The sequence below is a fragment of the Polypterus senegalus genome, chromosome 11, assembly GCF_016835505.1.
Source record: "Polypterus senegalus isolate Bchr_013 chromosome 11, ASM1683550v1, whole genome shotgun sequence".
NCBI classification, from domain to species: Eukaryota; Metazoa; Chordata; class Cladistia; order Polypteriformes; family Polypteridae; genus Polypterus; species Polypterus senegalus.
Window position 1 is genome coordinate 21,782,890 of NC_053164.1, and position 19,952 is coordinate 21,802,841.

Here is a 19,952-nt window from a genome sequence, read left to right on the forward strand (position 1 = left end):
ACACCATACTGAGGACCTGGTCTACAGCTACTGCTACCCTGCAAAACCGGAGATGGACAACTACGTCTTAACTCAACAGTTGCGAAATAAACCGCAGCCTTTGAAACAGGATATGGAGATGAATCTTCATAAGAGTAATTTCCTTGTTTAAAACAATCTCATTGCTCACGACGGCGCTACAGGTTTTCTCCTCATCTTCGGTACCGCATTCGTCCGCTGCCAGACTGCCGTTTCCTTTTTGCAGCTGAAATGAAGACTCGGTACACGTAACTTTGTGCACGGGTCTCTCCATCAGTTTTTGCACATCTGAATCTTTTGCCTATAAAAACTAAAGTATTTTTTTTTTACTGTGTTGAAGTGGAAACGAACAAAATCGGAACCGGCTGAATTCTGACACATCACGGAATGAAATCAAACGAAACTAGCAGCAAAAGAGGACTTTGGATGAAGCTCTGTAACGAATGAATTAGGGCTGTAAACAGGCGGAGGAACTCCTTCAACTGCCTTACCTCTGCACATTCCGCACCACCACTAGTGGTCAGCTCGTGTTCTGCTAGTCCGCAGTGATTTCCTTTGTCTTAAAGGACAAGTAGGTGTCATCAGGACAGGTAAGCCCGGGGGTGTCTTAATGCGTTCTTCCTGTTGGCGATTCTAAACTGGCCTCACACTCTTAAAATAACGGTTCTAAAATGGCACTTTTCCTATTCGGTGTGGTTCCTCGAAGAACTGTTATTTTATTTATTAAGAGCCATTTTATTCTTGAAGAGGTCTCGACATGTAACTTTACGGGCAGCATTATTTTCGCAAAATAGCAACAAACAAATAAATAAATGGTGTTAGTTTCGAAGCAAAGTGCATGCTTTTGTTTATAGCTACATAGATAAATAATACTTATATTAATATTATAGTTATCATTAAATGTTACATCAACGTTTTATTCCTTTTCAATACTGCACTTTTATTTGACATGTGCGAGTTTTGATTCAAAATTACATTTTATATATAAAGTCTATTTATATGTCATAGTGGGACTTTTCTGGATGACGTATTTCAAAATATCGTATTAATGATTTTAAATGGTCTCTTTTAAACTGGTTTTGTCGTCAATCAATCAATCAATCCAACAATTAATGTTTTATAAACATTGCTAAAGGTTGTCAAAATTTAGGGACTTTACATATGTAATTGCATTTTTTCATGTGATTATTTTATAATACTTTTTTTTCACTTTGGCACAAATGGCGTTCTATGCGCTCCTGCCACCGAGATTACCAGCCTACCTAACTTAATACACCTGTATCAACCCCATTCCTTACTTGGCACATCTTAGTACTAGGTTGTTGTACCGTGTTAGCCATTATGAATGTAGAGAAAAACCAAGCAAAATGACACCTTTTATTGGCTAACTAAAAAGATTACAATATGCAAGCTTTCGAGGCAACTCAGGCCCCTTCTTCAGGCAAGATAAAAGACGACAGCACGTTACATGGATTACCAAACGAACCCTGACAGTTCATAGCCCATCATATCAAAGCAGAGCTGTCCGCTTTCGCGCTTTAGAGCGCATCTTTTAGACCCCATGTTCTGTTCCTCATGATATCTTTTTGCCTCGACAGAAGCAGAAGTTCAGAGAGCCGTTGTTATTTACATAGGGCTCTGAGTTCGGACTTCACCGATCTGAACTTGGAAAAACGTCGCTCAGCAGTCGCTGTTGCTACAGGCTGGCGACATGTCATCCTTTATCAACAATTTAAACACAATTAGAAACGCTCGATTTGCATTGCATGAGTACGCAGAGTGAACTGCTGCCCACGTTGCCAGTAGACCTAAGCCGACTGAACTCGAATGCATTGCAGCTGACAAAGTGTCTCAAACTCTGCCCTGGGGACACCCTGTGGCTGCATGTTTTTTGGTCCAACCAACTTCTGTTATTAATTGGACTTCTGGCCTTAATTAAGTAAGCTGTTATTTAACTAAGTTTGGTAAACTTTTCTCAAAATGTGCAAAGCAGCTTATATGAGGATAATATGGTTTTTATTTTTACTTTATAACAAGATTTTCAATATGCCTTTCCGGGTATTTTGGTTATTTAATCCGTTATTTACTATTCACAATATCTGACGCTAAAGAAGATGCAGCCAGACAATTGCAGCGTACCTGCTCTATTTGTTTTTAATTGCTATTATTAGGATACAACAAAACGAACAAACTACACAGAAAGGGGTCAAAATAACAGTAACACGGCAAAAGAGAGACATTCCTTCATTCTTCATGTAGATGGGACTTTTGGAAACTAAAATTTGTTCCTCTATGGCATCGCTCTGAAAAGCGACTTTGGCATTTATTTTAAGAGTGTATACACGTCGTTTAATGTGAGTCGTGAACTGGCTTTATGTGTGTGCCCGGTATGCTGGCTTCGCGAATGAGACAAATTGATTTGAGACACGCGCACTGTCGCGTTTTGTGCGTGAGTCGTTACAGTTCTGCGTGCAATACTGGAACAAAGACCGTCGCAAACTATGCTCCGCCATGTTACTAAGCTTTTAAACCCGAGGACCCAAATTAGAAAATTGGTATCATACGTAATGGGACATAAGAAGAGGATTATTCTAATAATGACAGCGAAGCAGACAATTAACAGTAGCCATATGATTAAAAAAATGAACGCTTTTCCCTCCACAGTTATCTGGCAATTCAATGATTCCTCCCGACATCCCAGGTTAAATATTTATACTATTAACTTAATTTTTCTGCACAATATACAATACTTATCTATTGATTTATTTATGTGTTTATCTTTTGATTGACTATATCATTTGTCTTGATAGTCTGTATCTTCATCTTCTTCTTCTTATTATTATTGTAGCGACCTCCGCGTCAAGTTCGAAAAAGAAGAAAAAAAATAAATCAGACGGACTAAGTAAAGCTCACAAAAGTTCACTTGAATAATAAAAAAAAAACACAGGGTTGTAACAGCAAAAAAAGTCTTTGACTTTGAACTATTTACAAACTCCTATATTTCTCTCATATTTGCGGTCCTGATATACGCCGTTAAAGAAAAACAAAAACAGAAAAAGAAGAAAACGCCGACTTTGTAACCCCACAGCACAACCTTCTAGCCCCCTTCTCCAAATAACCTCTCGACCCTCCTCCCGTCCCGGGACTGCGCCGCCCCCCCTCACCTTATCAATCATACTCCCGCTGTCAATCCTATGTTCTGTACACCGCCCTCCCTCAATCGAACTCAACAGTCACCCCAAAAGGGCCATCAAACTGGCTGGGACGCTATTTTATTATCCATCCATCCATTATCCAATCCGCTATAGCCTAACTACAGGGTCACGGGGTCTGCTGGAGCCAATCCCAGCCAACACAGGGCGCAAGGCAGGAAACAAATCCTGGGCAGGGCGCCAGCCCACCGCAGTATATTATTATTATTATTATTATTATTATTATTATTATTATTATTATTATTATTACAAGGGACATTCTAAAAGTTTCCGCACTTTTACATTTTCATTGGAAACGGTGAAGGTGGGAGGAGTAGAAATAGGGCATTAAAAAGTTGGTACGACGTTGGAAAAATTGCATCGCAAACGAAAGTGACTATGTAGAAAATTGATGTAATTTGATTTTGAAATAATAGAGTTAAAAAGTGCGGAAACCTTTTGAGCGTCCCTCGTATTATTATTATTATTGTTATTGTTATTATTATTATTGTTATTGTTATTATTGTTTGTTTGTTTTTATTACTGTATACATCTTATCTAATACGCCACTTACAATTAAGCAATTTCATTAAAACGAGATAAAGAAAGAGGGATGTAGCCGCGACTTTTCCAGGTTCCCAAAATCGAGCAGCAACTCAAAGCAGATCCAGCAAACGCGTAACAAAAGAAGATCCTCAGTTCAATAAAGATCATTATAAAACGGTTTCATGAACATTTTTTAAAAAGAACAAATCATACAAATTCAGAAAATGTTTTTACACACGCAGAATAAAAGGCAAAAGGAAAAGGGCTTCCTCTACAGTCTTAGCTTTCTCGTGTTAAACTTCAGTTCATTTGTATACTTAAAGATCGTGTTATTCCTCAATGGTAAACTCACTTCAGGACATTCAGTACGTTCTGTACGTGCGGTACGTTAAGAAACATTCAGTACGTTTTGAAATGATTTGCCCTCCGTGCCTCGCCAACTGCAAGGCTGATCATAAACTGGAATTAATCTACACTCAGAATCGCAAAAATAATTAGAATATTCCATTTCTAATTTAGCTTGTGGGGGTTATAATACAAAAGAACATCTGACTGAATAGCACTAATGTATAGGGCACCATTTTAGAAAATACTTCAATCAATTTATTAAGACTGCGCGGTGTCAGCAGTCCTATTCCTCCTACACCTTTCTGCAGCTCTTGACACCACTGATCCCGAGATCTTACTGTTGTGACTTGAGCATCTGGTGGGCCTTAAAGGGGCTGCTCTTAACTGGTTCAGGTCATATCTTACTGGTAGACACTTTTTAGTAAATTTCAATTCCTCTTTTTCGTCTACTGCTCCTGTTAAATGAGGTCTTCCTCAGGGATCCATTTTGGGTCCTATTTTATTTTCTATAACTCTTTTTCCTATAGGAGTTCTTTTTAGGAAGTTTAATATTTCATTTCACTGTTATGCTAATGACAGACAGGTTTATATTCCTGTGTGCAATTCTGCATTGAATCAGCTGCACAAATGTCTTGTAGAACTAAGATCCTGAATGGCTGACAATTTTCTTGATCGTAATCAAAATAAAACAGACTTGTCGGCTCCACATTCATGATATGAATCTCCCATTCCACCAACATCCCAAAGGTGGTCTATTGGACTGAGATCTGGTGACTGTGGAGGCCATTTGAGCCCAGTGAACTCATAGTCATGTTCAAGAAACCAGTTTGAGATGATTTGAGCTTTGTAAAAAGATGTGTTATCCTGCTGAAAGCAGCCATTAGAAGATGGGGACACTGCGATCATAAAGGGACGGACGTGGTCAGCATCAATACTCAGGTACGCTGTGGCATTTAAATGATGCACAGTTGGGGGCCTAAAGCATGCCAAGAAAATATCCCCCCACACCACTACACCACCATCACCACCATCCCGAACCATTGATACAAGGCAGGATGTGTCCATGCTTCCATGTTAATGATGCCAAATTCTGACCCTACCCACCTGAATGTCGCAGCAGAAATTGAGACACATCAGACCAGGCAACATTTTTCCAGTCTTCTGTTGTCCAATTTTTATGAGCCCATGTCAATTGTACCCTCCGTTGCTTTTTCTTAGCTGACAGGAGTGGCGCCCGGTGTGGTCTTTTGCTGCTGTTGCCCATCTGCTTCAACGTTTGACATGTAGTGTGTTCAGAGATGCTCTTCTGTATATCTCGATTGTAACAAGTGCTTATTTGAGTTAGTGTTGCCTTTCTATCAGCTTGACCCAGCCTGGCCATTCTACGCTGACCTCTGGCATCAACAAGGCATTTTAGCACAGAGAACTGCCACTCGCTGATATTTTCCCTTTTTCAGACCATAATCTGTAGACCCTTGAGATGGTTGTGAGTGAAAATCTCAGTAGATTAGAAATCTGAAATACTCAGAGCAGCCCGTTTGGCACCTACAACCATGTCACATTAAAAGTCACTTCAGTCCCCTATCTCCTCCATTCTGATGCTGAGTTTCAACTTCAGCAGGTGGTCTTCACAATGTCTACAGGCCAGAATGCATTGAGTTGCTGCCAAGTGATTGGCTCATTAGATATTTGTGTTAACAAGCTGTTGAACCTAATAAAGTGGCCAGTGAGTGTATATTATTATAAGCATCAGTAGAAGGAGCAGCACTTCTCATCAAATTCAAATATTTATTTAACCAGGGACTCTCAAGTTCATTCCCGCCTCCCTACCCTGCGACTGCAGGTTATCATTCTAACCAGTTTCTCAATCAGTGAGCCATTTTTACCTTAAACTGAGTGCATTGCTTAATTAGCTGTTTCCTTTTCATGTCTTCTCTTTTTAGCAGTTGGAAAAGTACAATTGTTTTAGCTTTGCATTTGTAAGAAATTAAAAAGTACAGTACACTGGAAAAAGTATAACCTCCTTTCAACTTAAAACAATTAAGGTAATGATTAACGCTTAATATTTTCAAGCTGAACCAATATATACGAGGTGTGGCAGAAAAGTAATGAGACTGATTTTTTATTTACCAATGTTTTTATTTTTTTCAAACATCAATGTTATCCCCTTCAAAGTAGTTCTCTTGGGCAGCTACACACCGATGGAGACGTTGTTCCCACAGTGCTGGAAGTCTTCAACCGGTATGGTCTTCAGCATGTCCGTTACACTCTTTTGGATGTTTTCTAAAGTCCCGAAATGACGTCCTTTGAGGACATTTGTCAGTTTAGGAAAAAGGAAAAAGTCACATGGACTGAGGTCAGGTGAATAAGGGGGCTGGGGAACCACAGGAATGTGTTTTGAAGTCAAAAATTCTGTTATGGAGAGGGCAGTTTTTTGGCACCATTTTGGCACAGACCTCTCGCATGTGCAAATGTTCAGTCAAAATTTGATGAACAGTAAATCTGTTTAAATTTAATTGTTCACTCAACATTCAACAGTCTGATCTCACAAGAGTGTTCACACGTTCGATGTTTTCATTGGTTTTTGAAGTTGAAGGCCTCCCTGAATGGTGTTCATCTTCAACGTGTTTTCTGTCTTCCAAAAATGATTTGTGCCAGCGAAAAACTTGAGCTCGGGATAAAGAATGTTCCCCATAGGCCTGTTTTAACGTGTCAAACGTCACACTTACTGTTTAATGGCACAACGTTGCTCCAAATTCCGCTGTTCTATTTTGCGTGACGCACAACCAAAAACAAACTTCGCTAATAGCAGTCACAAAAATCACGTAGTTAACGGAAGGAGTTGAAACTCGCACTGAGCTATGGGAGAGTACTGATACACGTGCTCTATCAAGGACAACAGCGCAGCGTTGCCAGATCACTTGCAGTCTTGCCAGTCTCATTACTTTTCTGCCACACCTCGTAATTCTTTTAATCTTATTGAACCCACAATTTTTAAGTTGAGGCAAATCATTTAGAGTGATTGGGTGTAATTCACTTGTTTTATACTGAAGTAAACCTATTTTTGAAGTTGTTACAATTTAAAATAGTTTATTGGTCATAAACCTGTTTTTATGCTATTAGAAATATTATGAACATAACACATTCCAATGCTGTACTTTTTACATTTATTTAAAAATCTAATGCAAATACACAAGTGGGTGGCACTGTGGCGCTGTGGGTAGCGCTGCTGCCTCACAGTAAGGAGACTTGAGTTCGCTTCCCTGGTCCTCCTTGCGTGGAGTTTGCATGATCTCCCCGTGTCTGCGTGGGTTTCCTCCCACAGTCCAAAGACATGCAAGTTAGGTGGATTGGCGATTCTAAAATTGTCCCTAGTGTGTGTGGGTGTCTGTGTGCCCTGCGGTGGGCTGGCGCCCTGCCCGAGATTTGTTTCCTGCCTTGCACCCCGTGTTGGCTGGGATTGGCTCCAGCAGACCCCCGTGACCCTGTAGTTAGGATATAGCGGGTTGGATAATGGATGGATGGAAATACACAAGCATTTTGCAGTGTAAATCTTAAATATACAACAAAACGTTATTAAATGTTTCTACAGCTTTCTTGAAAGTATGTTTTATTATGAGTTCTTATACTTAAAATCAACAGTTGAGAAACAGGGTTACTTACCAGAAATCCTCCGTTATAAAAGTCTCCTGCTGAAAATGACAGACCTGTATCGCCACGTCCACTCCACTCGGGAAAGTGTTCTTCTTTTTTGGCAGTTGGAAAGTTCGACCGGAAGAAAATACAAACGGCCGCTCCCACACGGCACATGAACAACCTAAAATATTAGGTTAACTGAAATAGGATTTTTATGTTTATTCCCTCCAACATAACTTACTTTGCTACAAACAATTTTTTTTACTTTGATTGAGATCTGAAACCAAATATTTCAAGCTCATCCATCCATCCATCCATCCATCCTCTTCCGCTTATCCGAGGTCGGGTCGCGGGGGCAGCAGCTTAAGCAGAGAGGCCCAGACTTCCCTCTCCCCGTCCATTTCTTCCAGCTCTTCCGGGAGAATCCCAAGGCGTTCCCAGGCCAGCCGGGAGACATAGTCCCTCCAGCATGTCCTGGGTCTTCCCCAGGGCCTCCTCCCGGTTGGACGTGCCTGGAACACCTCACCAGGGAGGCGTCCAGGAGGCATCCTGATCAGATGCCCGAGCCACCTCATCTGACTCCTCTCGATGCGGAGGAGCAGCGGCTCTACTCTGAGCTCCTCCCCGATGACTGAGCTTCTCACCCTATCTTTAACGTATAGCCCAGACACCCTGCGGAGGAAACCCATTTCAGCCGCTTGTATTCGCGATCTCGTTCTTTCGGTCACTACCCATAGCTCATGACCATAGGTGAGGGTAGGAGCGTAGATCGATTGGTAAATTGAGAGCTTTGCTTTACGGCTCAGCTCCTTTTTCACCACGACAGACCGATGCAGAGCCCGCTTCACTGCAGATGCCGCATCGATCCGCCTGTCGATCTCACACTCCATTCTTCCCTCACTCGTGAACAAGACCCCGAGATACTTGAACTTCTCCACTTGGGGCAGGATCTCTCCCCCAACCCTGAGAGGGCACTCCACCCTTTTCCGGCTGAGGACCATGCTCTCGGATTTGGAGGTGCTGATTCTCATCCCAGCCGCTTCACACTCAGTTGCGAACCGATCCAGAGAGAGCTGAAGATCACGGCCTGATGAAGCAAACAGGACAACATCATCTGCAAAAAGCAGTGACCCAATCCTGAGTCCACCAAACTGGACCCCTTCAACACCCTGGCTGTGCCTAGAAATTCTGTCCATAAAAGTTATTTCAAGCTACCACACTAAATGTCTAATCTTAAGTTGCCTGAAAGAGAAAGTTTACGTTGAATGAACAACATCAATGTTATACTTTTTTCAGTGTATTTTAGATCTTTAGATGCTTAACTCTGCTGTTTTCTTTTTCATTGGGCTTTTGTCTGAAGTTTGCTCTCTCAGTTGTATGCAAACACTGACAGTTAATGACAAGCATAGCTGACCAAAGGGCGGGTGACACCGACTGCTTAAAGGGAATCCATTTCAGTGTTACCCACTTGTGTGCTTATTAGTAAAAAAAAAAAAAAGACATACATACCGGAAAATGAAAAATAACAGGATACTAACAAGGAAAAAAGAATTCTTATGTTTCTAAATTCCCGCTTTATTCCTTCATGTCATGAAATGCGATCCTTACTACTTGATCAGAGTAATCTCACAGTTTATATCTCACCAAGCAAACTATAAAGTGCTTACAGCCTGCAACAGAACTTACACCCCGGTGGTTGCGTCATTAGCGCTGGTGATTTTAACCAGAACAATCTTAGGACAGTTTTAAGTAAATTGACAGAATTAAACAGCCCCCATACCGGCTTTACCACACTGTCCAGTATTTACAGCAAGCGTTATGTCAATGGGACAAACCCCATCATTAAAGAACCCACTTACCGTTTCCACACGCTCTTCACGCTGCTGCCTCATAGAACAAACCAAGATGACCAGACTCAGGAATCGCTTTATCCCAGACGCTGGGAAATGAATTGCACAGACTGATCTATTTGTTTGTTTCCAGTTGTCACTGTTGTGTCATTGGCTGTGCACCCGGTAATGCCTGTGTAATTGTGTTGTACTTTGCACCAATGTCCTATAGGAAGTACATTTCATTCCTTGGGGTCATCTATAAATGACGTCACACTATTTTGACAGAAAATCGACCCCCACCCCTCCACCCCTCTTTTCACATTTCGCCATAAATCTTCTAAACTTCTAGTAATGATGCCACCAACTTACAACTGCCCACCTCAGCTCCAAACAAGTGAACATTGTGACAATGCGGGTTCGGCTTCGTGCTACCATCTCTCCTTTGGAAGCTTTTTGAACCGGATGTGCTGGGCAATGCGGACACCAAACAAAGCAAAGGGAAAGGTGCAAAGTGCAGAAGTGCTTTTATTAAAAACAAATAAAATCAAAACGTGTTCAAAATAGTGCAGTGCACTTTCCAAAGTGCCCATAAATAAATAATCCATTAAAACAACAAGTGGAGGTTAAAATCCCAATAAATAACTCCACTTAAAAACGAGGTTAAAATACTGGCTGGAAGCAGTCCCTTCTTTAAAAACCCGGTGGTTTCTTCATTCTACCTGGCGGCTGACCTTCTCCTTCTAGTCCGGTCGCCTTTCGGTATCTGACCTTTGAAATCATCATATGAATATGGATGATTGTGAAACCTGTGCCAGCTGAAACAAGACTTGAATATTAACTTTAACGTGCCATTCTCCCATTAACCATGGCCTCCACTCTTTGGTTCATTTACTGTGAAGATGTCCCCACAGGACAGAGGGGTTGTCTTTAATTGAGTCCCAATCACATTTAAATTGCTTTGTGTGAAAGTAGCATTCCACCTCTCATGGATTTCCTTTGGTGTCTTTCCTTTTTTTCTAAGAAATATAATGATGCAACGATGTTTCCAATATGTTAACTTCTTCAAAGATTCAGAGTTAGATGTGTTTGCCTTTCTCTTTCTCTCTTTGTACTCGATATTAAATGACCTCAAACTGCATTTGTGACATGTCAAGATATTTCCTGATCTTCAATGACAAGTTCAGATTTGTACCATAAATACATGATACTAAGGTAGATCACTGAACCCTTGTACATGTGAATGCTAACCACACGGCACACACGGGCAGTACACTGATTGACAGCTAAGCTCAGAGTATTCTACTACGACGCAACTGGTGATGTTGCATTACCTGCTCTGCATGATACCACTGTTGACATCTCTGTGCAAACTAGGGACTTGGTACAGGGAGATTCACTCGAAAGAGGCCCTGAATATTCTGTTGTAACTCCTGTTAGGATGAAGCAATCTGAACCAGACAATTACGCTCTATACTCTTTGACGTATGTGTAATCGATTTCATTATATGCAAGCTGGAAGTGGTTTCCATTTTCTGCCAGGCACATTTCGATGCGGCGCTCCATGTTCCTGAATGTATCTGCAAGCGTCTTGGGGAAAAGGGAAGCAATTTCACATTGGATGTTTTCCTTCAAATCTTCCACAGTGTGAGGCTTGTTCTGATAGACTCTTCTTTTGAGCAGACCCCAGAGGAAGAAGTCTGGTGGTGTCAGATCGGGTGACTGTGGTGGCCAAAGCCCCTTTGAAATGACCCTGTTGCCGAAGAAGGACTCAATTTCTGCCATGCTCCTTGACCATCCAGTTGATTCTGACATCACTTAAACGAATTGGTGACCCAATAGGTTTTCACCATGAAGATGAGCTGGTCAATACTGTACACCACCATCCTGATGAGAAGTCGAGTGACTGAGTGAAAGGGTACGGGTGGTAGGCACTCAGAAGTTGCAAATAGAGGTTAAACGTCGTGACAGCTGTCCAGCACCTACCTCGTCACTCTGGCTTGTTCGAATCTCCATATACGGAGGAGCTCATTGCATGTTGTTTTGGTCAGATTGCTTCGTCCTAGCGAGAGTTATTACAGAATGTTCGGAGCCTCTTTCGAGTAAACCTCCCTGTATTATATTGCTGGCTCTGACCATAATCAGTATCAGATACCTTAGGTAGCTTAGCTTTGTGATATCATGATATGTCAGCCTCCCCTGCCACCATCACAAAAGTCATAACCCAACCAAAAAGGCTCCATTTTTATATAAGTGAAGAATGACAAAAAGTCTGAATTAGCGTAAAGCTGCTCATAAGAAATGCAATGAATGAAAGTTCATGATGTAGAAGTACAAAATACTCAATAACAGTTGTGCCAAATATTTGAAAATGCTATAAATTGTGTGCTTCAATTTAAAAATTCTCGATTGTAAAAGAAATGTGTCATTTTCTACTCTCCAATAGCCCATTGAGGACTAGATTCATAGCAAAAGATTCAAAATCAAACATAACCTCATAACAGAACATAATATAAATAACAGAGTAAACTCTCATCATCGCTGACCTTGAAATAGTTATAACAATTTTTTAAGTCCAGACCCAAAACGATCCTGTTTATGTTTATATCTGAAATTTGTCATTTTTAATCTTCTGAGAGTGGCTTTCAAAGAGCTAGGACCTGCAACGAAGAAGCAAATATTAAAAATATTATCATACATGATCAGCAACCTCTAAAAGGCCAAAATGATACACCACATGGCTACATTACCAAAACTTTTTTGTGAAAAGAAGTAACTTTGACTCCTTGTATCCCATTAGAGGGTAGGTTGATGTCTGATGCACAACTATCAGTTCTTCTAATCATTTTTGCTGAAGACACATGTCAGTTTACTCTTCATCATAATAGTGTACTTTCCTGCACATAACATCAACTAAATATGGCCTAAAAAATGTTTTTTTGGGGGTCTAGAAGGCCACATATAGGGGTTATTCCTAAAAAGCTTGATGTAATGGGAGGTCTGAAAAGTACCCCTTGTGAGAAAGATTTAGGAGTCGTAGTGGAGTCGGCACTATGAACTGTCATTAGGAAGGCTAACAGAATATCAGGTTATATAGCGCCCTGATGTGTGGAGTACAAGCTCAAGGCAGTTAAGCTGAAGCTTTCTAACACACTGATGAGGCCTCATCTGGTGTACTGGGCGCAGTTTGGGTCTCTAGACTACAAAAAGGACATAGCAGTGCTGGAGAAGGTCCAGAGAAGAGCGACTAGGATGATTCCAGGTCTACAGGGGATGAGAATAAAAGAGCTGCGCCTTTACAGTTTAAGCAAAAGATGCTTAAGAGGTGACATGATGGAAGTGTTTAAAATTATGAAGGGAATTAGTCCAGTGGATCGAGACTTGTATTTTAAAATGAGTTCATCAAGAACATGAGGACACAGTTGGAAACTTTTTAAGGGTAAATTTTTCACAAACATTAGGAATCTTTTCTTCACACAGAGAACTGTAGACACATGGAATAAGTGACCAAGGAGTGTGGTAGACAGTACAATTTTAGAGACCTGTTATGTTATTTTGGAAGAATTAAGTGGACAAGACTGGTGAGTTTTGTTGAGCCAAATGGCCTGCTCTCGTCCAGATTGTTCTAATGTTCTAATGTCTTGCATAACTAGTGTGGAACGAGCCCCGGACACAGACAGATGGACATCGTTTTCTCACCCAACACACACATTTATTTGCACTAATATATTTACAGCTCAGTGCACAACCCAGGGCTCCAGCACCAATTACCCCAAAGTCCAGGCCTCTCTCTTCAGTGCCTCTCTTCTTCAGGCTGCCTCCACTCCTCTCCAGCAAGACTTCATCCACTCCTCACCCGACTCCAGCCATCAAATGGAGGGAAGCGGCCTCTTATATACATGCCCAGATGGGCTCCAGGTGCTTCCCGACACTCCTCCGCCGACTCTCCCCTGTGTAGTGGAAGTGCCGGCTGTGCACCCAGAAGTACTCCGGGTGTCCCCGGTCTTCTTCCCCCCAGCACTTCCGGGTGTGGTGGAAGTGCTGAGGTCCAGGGCTCTCCAGGCACTGGGGTGCCCCCTGGCGGTGACCACGGGCCCCTACAGGGTTGAGCTTCCAGGGTGGTCGCCCCCTCGTGGTCTGGAGGAGGCGTAAGCCCTCCTCCAGTCCTCTTGGGCATCCCTGCTGGGTACCACCCCTAGCCGCATGCCATACTAGACATCAGGACGGGTCAAACAGCATATCAAATGTGGGGGTTTTCTCAAACCAGTGAGTCAGGTGTGATTTCTAAGTGTTCAGAAGTCATTCTTATGAGCATAATACACAATGAAGAGACCAGTGGATTCAGCAAAACCATTTAGCATACTGTAAGTAGTTTGCCATTTCTGGATTGATACAAAAGAAGCACAACTTGAGAAGTAACAGCTTGTTTAGTGAATATTGGAGTCCATACAAAAGGAAGAAAACCTGCTGCCACAGGGAAACCCCAGGTGGGGACATGAGCACCACTGACTTAACCAAATAACTATTTTATACTGTGTGTTTTGAATTCATTCATTTCTGTCTGAAAAGCAGGTCTGATTAACACCTTTCTGTTTTTTTTATTCCCCAGTGCTCAAACACTTTCAAATCTAAACATGGTGGAGACTTTTGATTTGTCATGGCTTGATTATGGAGAAGGACTGAACTCAACTGAGAACGTCACTGACTACAACTCAACTGACTGGAACACAGATGAAGGGAGTCATTTGAAGCTCCAAGCTAAGCATATCCTTATTGTGTTCTTATACACTCTGATTATAGTGTTGGGAGTCCCGGGCAATGCTATAGTCATTTGGATTACAGGATTTAAAATGAAGCGCTCTGTCAATTCAGTCTGGTTCTTAAATCTGGCTTGTGCTGACCTCCTTTGCTGCCTCAGCCTCCCTTTTATGATGTATACAATCATTCATGACCACCATTGGCCCTTTGGATTGCACATGTGCAGGGCGGTCCCTGGCTTCATTCTCATTAACATGTTCTGCAGCATCTTTTTGCTTGCTGTCATCAGCTTGGACCGTCTAATCCTAGTAGCCAAACCTGTATGGTGTCAGAACAACCGGAACGCCCGCCGTGCCAGTGTGACATGTATTCTGGTCTGGATACTGTCACTGCTCCTCAGCCTTCCAGTATTTATTCACCGTAGAGAAATCAAAGATAGCCTTAGTGACAAGATCATCTGTGATCCTGGCTTCAGCAACTTTGGTCACAATGCCCAGGCCATAGAGCTTGGGATGAGAATCTATCAGTTCCTGGTGGGCTTCCTCTTCCCATTTGGTTCCATCACAGTTTGTCATTTCTTCATATTTCGACGAGTGAGTCAGAATGGCCGAGGATTCGGTAACAGGACAAAGAAAACAGTGCGAGTGATCTGTGCAGTGATTGTCACCTTTTTTGTTTGCTGGCTGCCATATCACATCATGAGTCTCCTGATTGCAGCCACCCCTTCCACCTCCCCATGGCACTTCCACCTGCTACACATTGACTTGTTTGCGCTCACTCTGGCCTACTTCAACAGCTGCCTCAACCCCCTGCTGTATGTGTGCATGGGCCAGGACTTCAAGGAGCGCATGCGCAAGTCCCTGAAGAGCGTCATGGAGAACTTCATGAACGATGAAGTGCCTTCTCATTCTGTGGCCACCTTCACCACCAAGTCCTCCTCAATAAGTGATCAATCAACTCATATCTGATGGAGAAGAAAAAGATTGAGGGACAGAGGCATCAACTGCCATTTATATGGAGGGATGAAGTGCACCATCAGCCAATGCATATGTCCTTCATGTACATAGTGACTTAGCATTGTTTGCCATAAGTGCTGCCATGAGACTAATTGGGGCTGACAAGATGAGGGATGTTTTTTCCAAAACAGAATAAAGACTGCATTGCTTTCATTTTCCTCAGATGCTTCACTTTGAAATCATGCCAGCCAAATACATGAACAGCGCGTACCAAACATATGAAGATTTGTGTCACATTCTGCTTTTAAGACATAAAGGGCGTGAAGCATCGCAATGAGTAAAACTATGTGGCTGACATCTGAATGAAGCTCCTGCTTTTCATAAATTACTTTTCCATTTTATGATTTTTTTTTTAATAATGAAAAAAGAATAACTAGATAAACGTGAGGCGTATCAAATTCTACGTTGATGTCGATCAAGCTGGGATCTGAACCCGGATTTGTTGGGTTGAATGGCCTGTTCTAATTAAATTAACGTTCTATAGAGTAATGGGGCAGAATAATGGCGTCAGGACTGGGGCAATCTACCTCTTTAACTAATCATGAAATATCTTGTACTAATATTTTGTACGTCTCTTGTACAACGTGTGTCTGATTTGTATTATACACGTGCTGATTGATATGTTAGTCTTTACTGAGAGATAATCCAATAAAGAAGAAAGACCTCCTTTAGATCCCCTTGTGTCTGCCATGTTATTGAACACAGATAGTATTGTAGGCTCATTTTCTTCAAAATTTATGGGTCTGAGGAAATAACAGACTTCTGTGTGTGTTTTGTTTTTAATACATTCACATTTTGGCTTTCTTTACTGATGTAAAAATAACACAGGGTGCCTCAACATTAATACACGTAATACAAAAAGGAATAAACACATGTAATTACATGGGGAGAAAATACAAAATCCACGCATGTGGTGATCAGCCTGGGATCTGAAGCCAGTCTGCTGGAGATGTGTGAGGTGACAGCAACAACTACTCTGTCACTCTAGAAAAACACAGCGAACCTTTCACTGGTGCTGTCGGAAAGCAGTTTAAACAACAAATGCAAGTACAATTAACAAGAAATCAAATAATGAACTGAAACAAATCAACTAAATACATACAAGGCAGCAAATTAATGAAATTAAATTGGTATATCTGGGGGCGGCACGGTTGCGCAGTGGGTAGCGCCGCTGCCTTGCAGTTAGGAGGGCTGGGTTCGCTTTCCGGGTCCTCCCCATGTCTATGTGAGTTTCCAGTTTCCTCCCACAGTCCAAAGACATGCAGGTTAGGTGGATTGGCGATCCTAAATTGTCCCTAGTGTGTGCTTGGTGTGTGTGTGTGCCCTGCAGTGGGCTGGTAACTCTGTGATAGCCAGTGAAATTTTATACTCTGTGATGTGCTGGGTTGGTAACATCACTTCAAGAGAGGCCCACCAAATCAAGTAACTAATTAAAAGGGCAGGCTCCATTATGGGATGCACTCTGGACCCCATGGAGGTCAAAGCAAAGGAGAGAATTAAAACAAACTGAAGTTCATTATGAACAATGCTGCACATCGTCTCTCTGACACAATTAACACTGAGGACTTTCAACCAATGAATTATTCAGCAGAAGTGTGTCAAGAAACGCAACTGGGGGCCATGTAAATCAACAGCAATACACCCGTATAATGAATGACTCACTGGGACAGGGACAGTCAAGTAAGAAGTATATATTGTGAAGGATGGCCGGCCATATATTCCGGACCACACCTCCAAGCCGCCAGATGGAGCCCTCCTAACGGTATAGAGGTTCCCCGAATTCCAGCAGAGCCTCATGGACCTTGTAGTTTTTATAAACAGCCCTGCTGGATACCATGGGGGCCACCAGGAGCCGCTATAGGGAGGCGTGGGGAGTGCTATGTGCCCTATACCCCGGAAGTACGTCCTGAACACGTGATCAGTAGGAATGACATGCTTCCGGGGTGAAGAAAAAGACTTTGTAGCTGACCCGGTAGTGATAGGGAATCTCATGGACTGTATGGTGGATTCACTTCCGGGTCAGGAGATATAAAAGGACCATGGGAACTCCCAGACGAGGAGCTGAGCTGGGAGGAAGGGTGGCTAAGTGTCTGGGAGAGGAGGATTGATTATTGATTTATTATTGTGTTTATTTGTGAGTATAGTGTGGAGTGGAGGGTGCTTAGTGCACATAATTATTATAATAAAGAATTATTGCACTTTTACCTGGTGTTTGACGAGGTACCTGAGGGTTCAAGGGAGCGATAGCACCCCCTACTGTTACAATATATATAGTTGGCAGCACAGTGGCGCAGTGGGTGGCACTGCTGCCTTGCAGGTAGGAGACCTGGATTCGCTTTCCGGGTCCTCCCCGTTGCTCTCGTTTCTTCCCATAGTGTCCAAAGACATGCAGGTTAGGTGCATTGGTGATCCTAAATTGTCCCTAGTGTGTGGGTGGGTGTGTGTGCCCTGTGGTGGGCTGGCGCCCTGCCCGGGGTTTGTTTCCTGCCTTGCGCCCTGTGTTGGCTGGGATAGGCTCCAGCAGACCCCCGTGACCCTGTAGTTAGGATATAGCAGGATGGGTAATGGATGGATGGATGGTATATCTGTGTTGGGAGGTAATCCAGTACAGAAGAATGACCTCCTTTGAGTCCCCTCATGTCAGCCATGTTACTGAATGCAGATATCGTAATGAGGTCCTTCTCTTTTAAATGTCATGGTTGTGAGGAAATAACAGGTGACTTCTGCAGTATCATCAGTTTCATCAAGCAATTATCAACAACAAGTGGAAGTAAAATGATCAAGAAATAAAATAACGTAAACACTAAAAACGTAAACAATTACGGGGAAGAAAAGTGATTAAACCTTGATTTGTGGAGATGGTAACAAACTATACAGTAAAAAGTAAAAGTAGGGGAGGATTAGGAAAAGCAAGATACTTACTATGTAGTAAGGAAGAAAATGGAACCTAAAATTTCCATTCTTCCATCCTTTGTCAAATTTTAATCCAGTTATTGAACCATTGGACTTTTGTAATTTGTACGTGGGGGCTCTGTGTGGTGACATTGTGGAGGTTGTAAATAGGGGGCACCACAGAGCAGGCTGAAACTTCTGCATGAAATCTGAAAATTCACATTTCACCGTATATTACTGCAGAAATCTATGGTGGAAACATTCATCTATAGAAAGACAGATATAGACAAACATGAAAGACACCAAAGAAGAGATTCCGTACAGAAGATTGATGAAAGGCACTGTGTAACATTGATAGAAGAAACAAACTAGAAAAATGTAGTTATTTTCTTCAATTCATGTAAGATAGCTAGATGAAAGGCACTATGAAACAAATTGTAACACTGCCTGGTCAGGCCCGGCCTTAGGCATAGGTGAAGTAGGCGACCGCCTAGGGCCCCGGATCGACGGTGGCCAGGCCCCCGGCCCGCCCCTCCCCTTGCTTGTTTAAATCACGTGGGCCAGCGGGGGCGTGTCTGCATGGGCGGCTGTCTATAAAAGCGGAGCGGTTTGAGTCAAGATCTCTATGGGTCGAACGGGCGAAAAAAGGGACGCAGGGTGATGACCTCGTAACGTTACAAGAAAGCGTCTCCTTGGTCTAATTTTCATGCATTTCACAGAGCTTCCAGGGGGGCCCCTGTAACCCCCTTTCACCTAGGGCCCCATAATACCTAAGACCGGGCCTGGCCTGGTGCTCACCAGTGCTGACCCAAAGGATTGACGTTTATTTTATGCTTTTTTAGTTGCTTGCTCTACTTAAAAGGACTGAAAGCTTTAGCTACACTAACTTAGAAAAGCGTGACACTTTGGCAGGCTTGCCGTTTTTATAGCCTTTGCTACTGCTGCCCCTGAAGCTGCTCCTTTGCGTAATGGAATGCCAGCTCATGGTGGTGGTGACCTACCCCTTGGCTGGTACAATGTGTCAGCACCATCACAATCGAGACAGATACAGTACAGCAGAGAGTTAGAGTGACCTGTATGTGATGCAGACTCTCAAGCTGTCCTTGTGTGCAAAGAATGTCCAAGAGATCCATCAGTATGACAATAAGACAGATTTATTATTGTGAAGGGTAACTACAATAGAGAGAGTTCAAAACTCAACAAAAGGGTCAATTATCAAACACCTCCACTGGCCTGTCTGCACTACCTACACCAAAAGAATCTCGAACTGCTCCCTAATTGGCTGGCTGATTTACTAACCACAATATAACTCAGATGCTTACTGGTCATCTTCTCCACAGCCCGGCCTCTAATTCCTCTTACCTGTTAAGCCTTTGCCAAATCTTACCACCTGACTCCAAGATCAACCGACTTATGTCAGGAAGGGCTTCTGAGCCTGAGACAGTACGATCTTCTGAGTACTTTCTGGAAAAAACTTTCAGAGTCAGGACTAGTCAAAGAAACTCCAAAGGTTGTCTGTTTTGAGCGCTTTCTAGTGCAGGGGTTCTCAAAGCACAGGAGTAAATTTCGACTATTCAGCGGGAAAATTTGCTTCAATAAACTGAAGTCACAGAGATCTTGATTAGTTCCAAAAGATAACATGAGACTTGCTCTTTAATCGACTGCTGAGAAAATCCAATATTGGAGTTGAAAAGCAAGAACAAGCATCTCACTGATTG

At 42.4% G+C, this 19,952-nt stretch overlaps 1 protein-coding gene across 1 annotated transcript; it reads left to right on the forward strand.

The window, feature by feature from the left end:
- Window positions 1-148: 148 nt before the first annotated feature.
- Window positions 149-16,015, forward strand: LOC120538730 (C5a anaphylatoxin chemotactic receptor 1-like). Its single transcript, XM_039768151.1, has 2 exons — window positions 149-608; window positions 14,178-16,015. The coding sequence occupies exon 2, from the start codon at window positions 14,203-14,205 to the stop codon at window positions 15,292-15,294; it is 1,092 nt and encodes a 363-aa protein (XP_039624085.1). The 5' UTR covers window positions 149-608; window positions 14,178-14,202; the 3' UTR covers window positions 15,295-16,015.
- The last annotated feature ends 3,937 nt before the right edge of the window (window positions 16,016-19,952 follow it).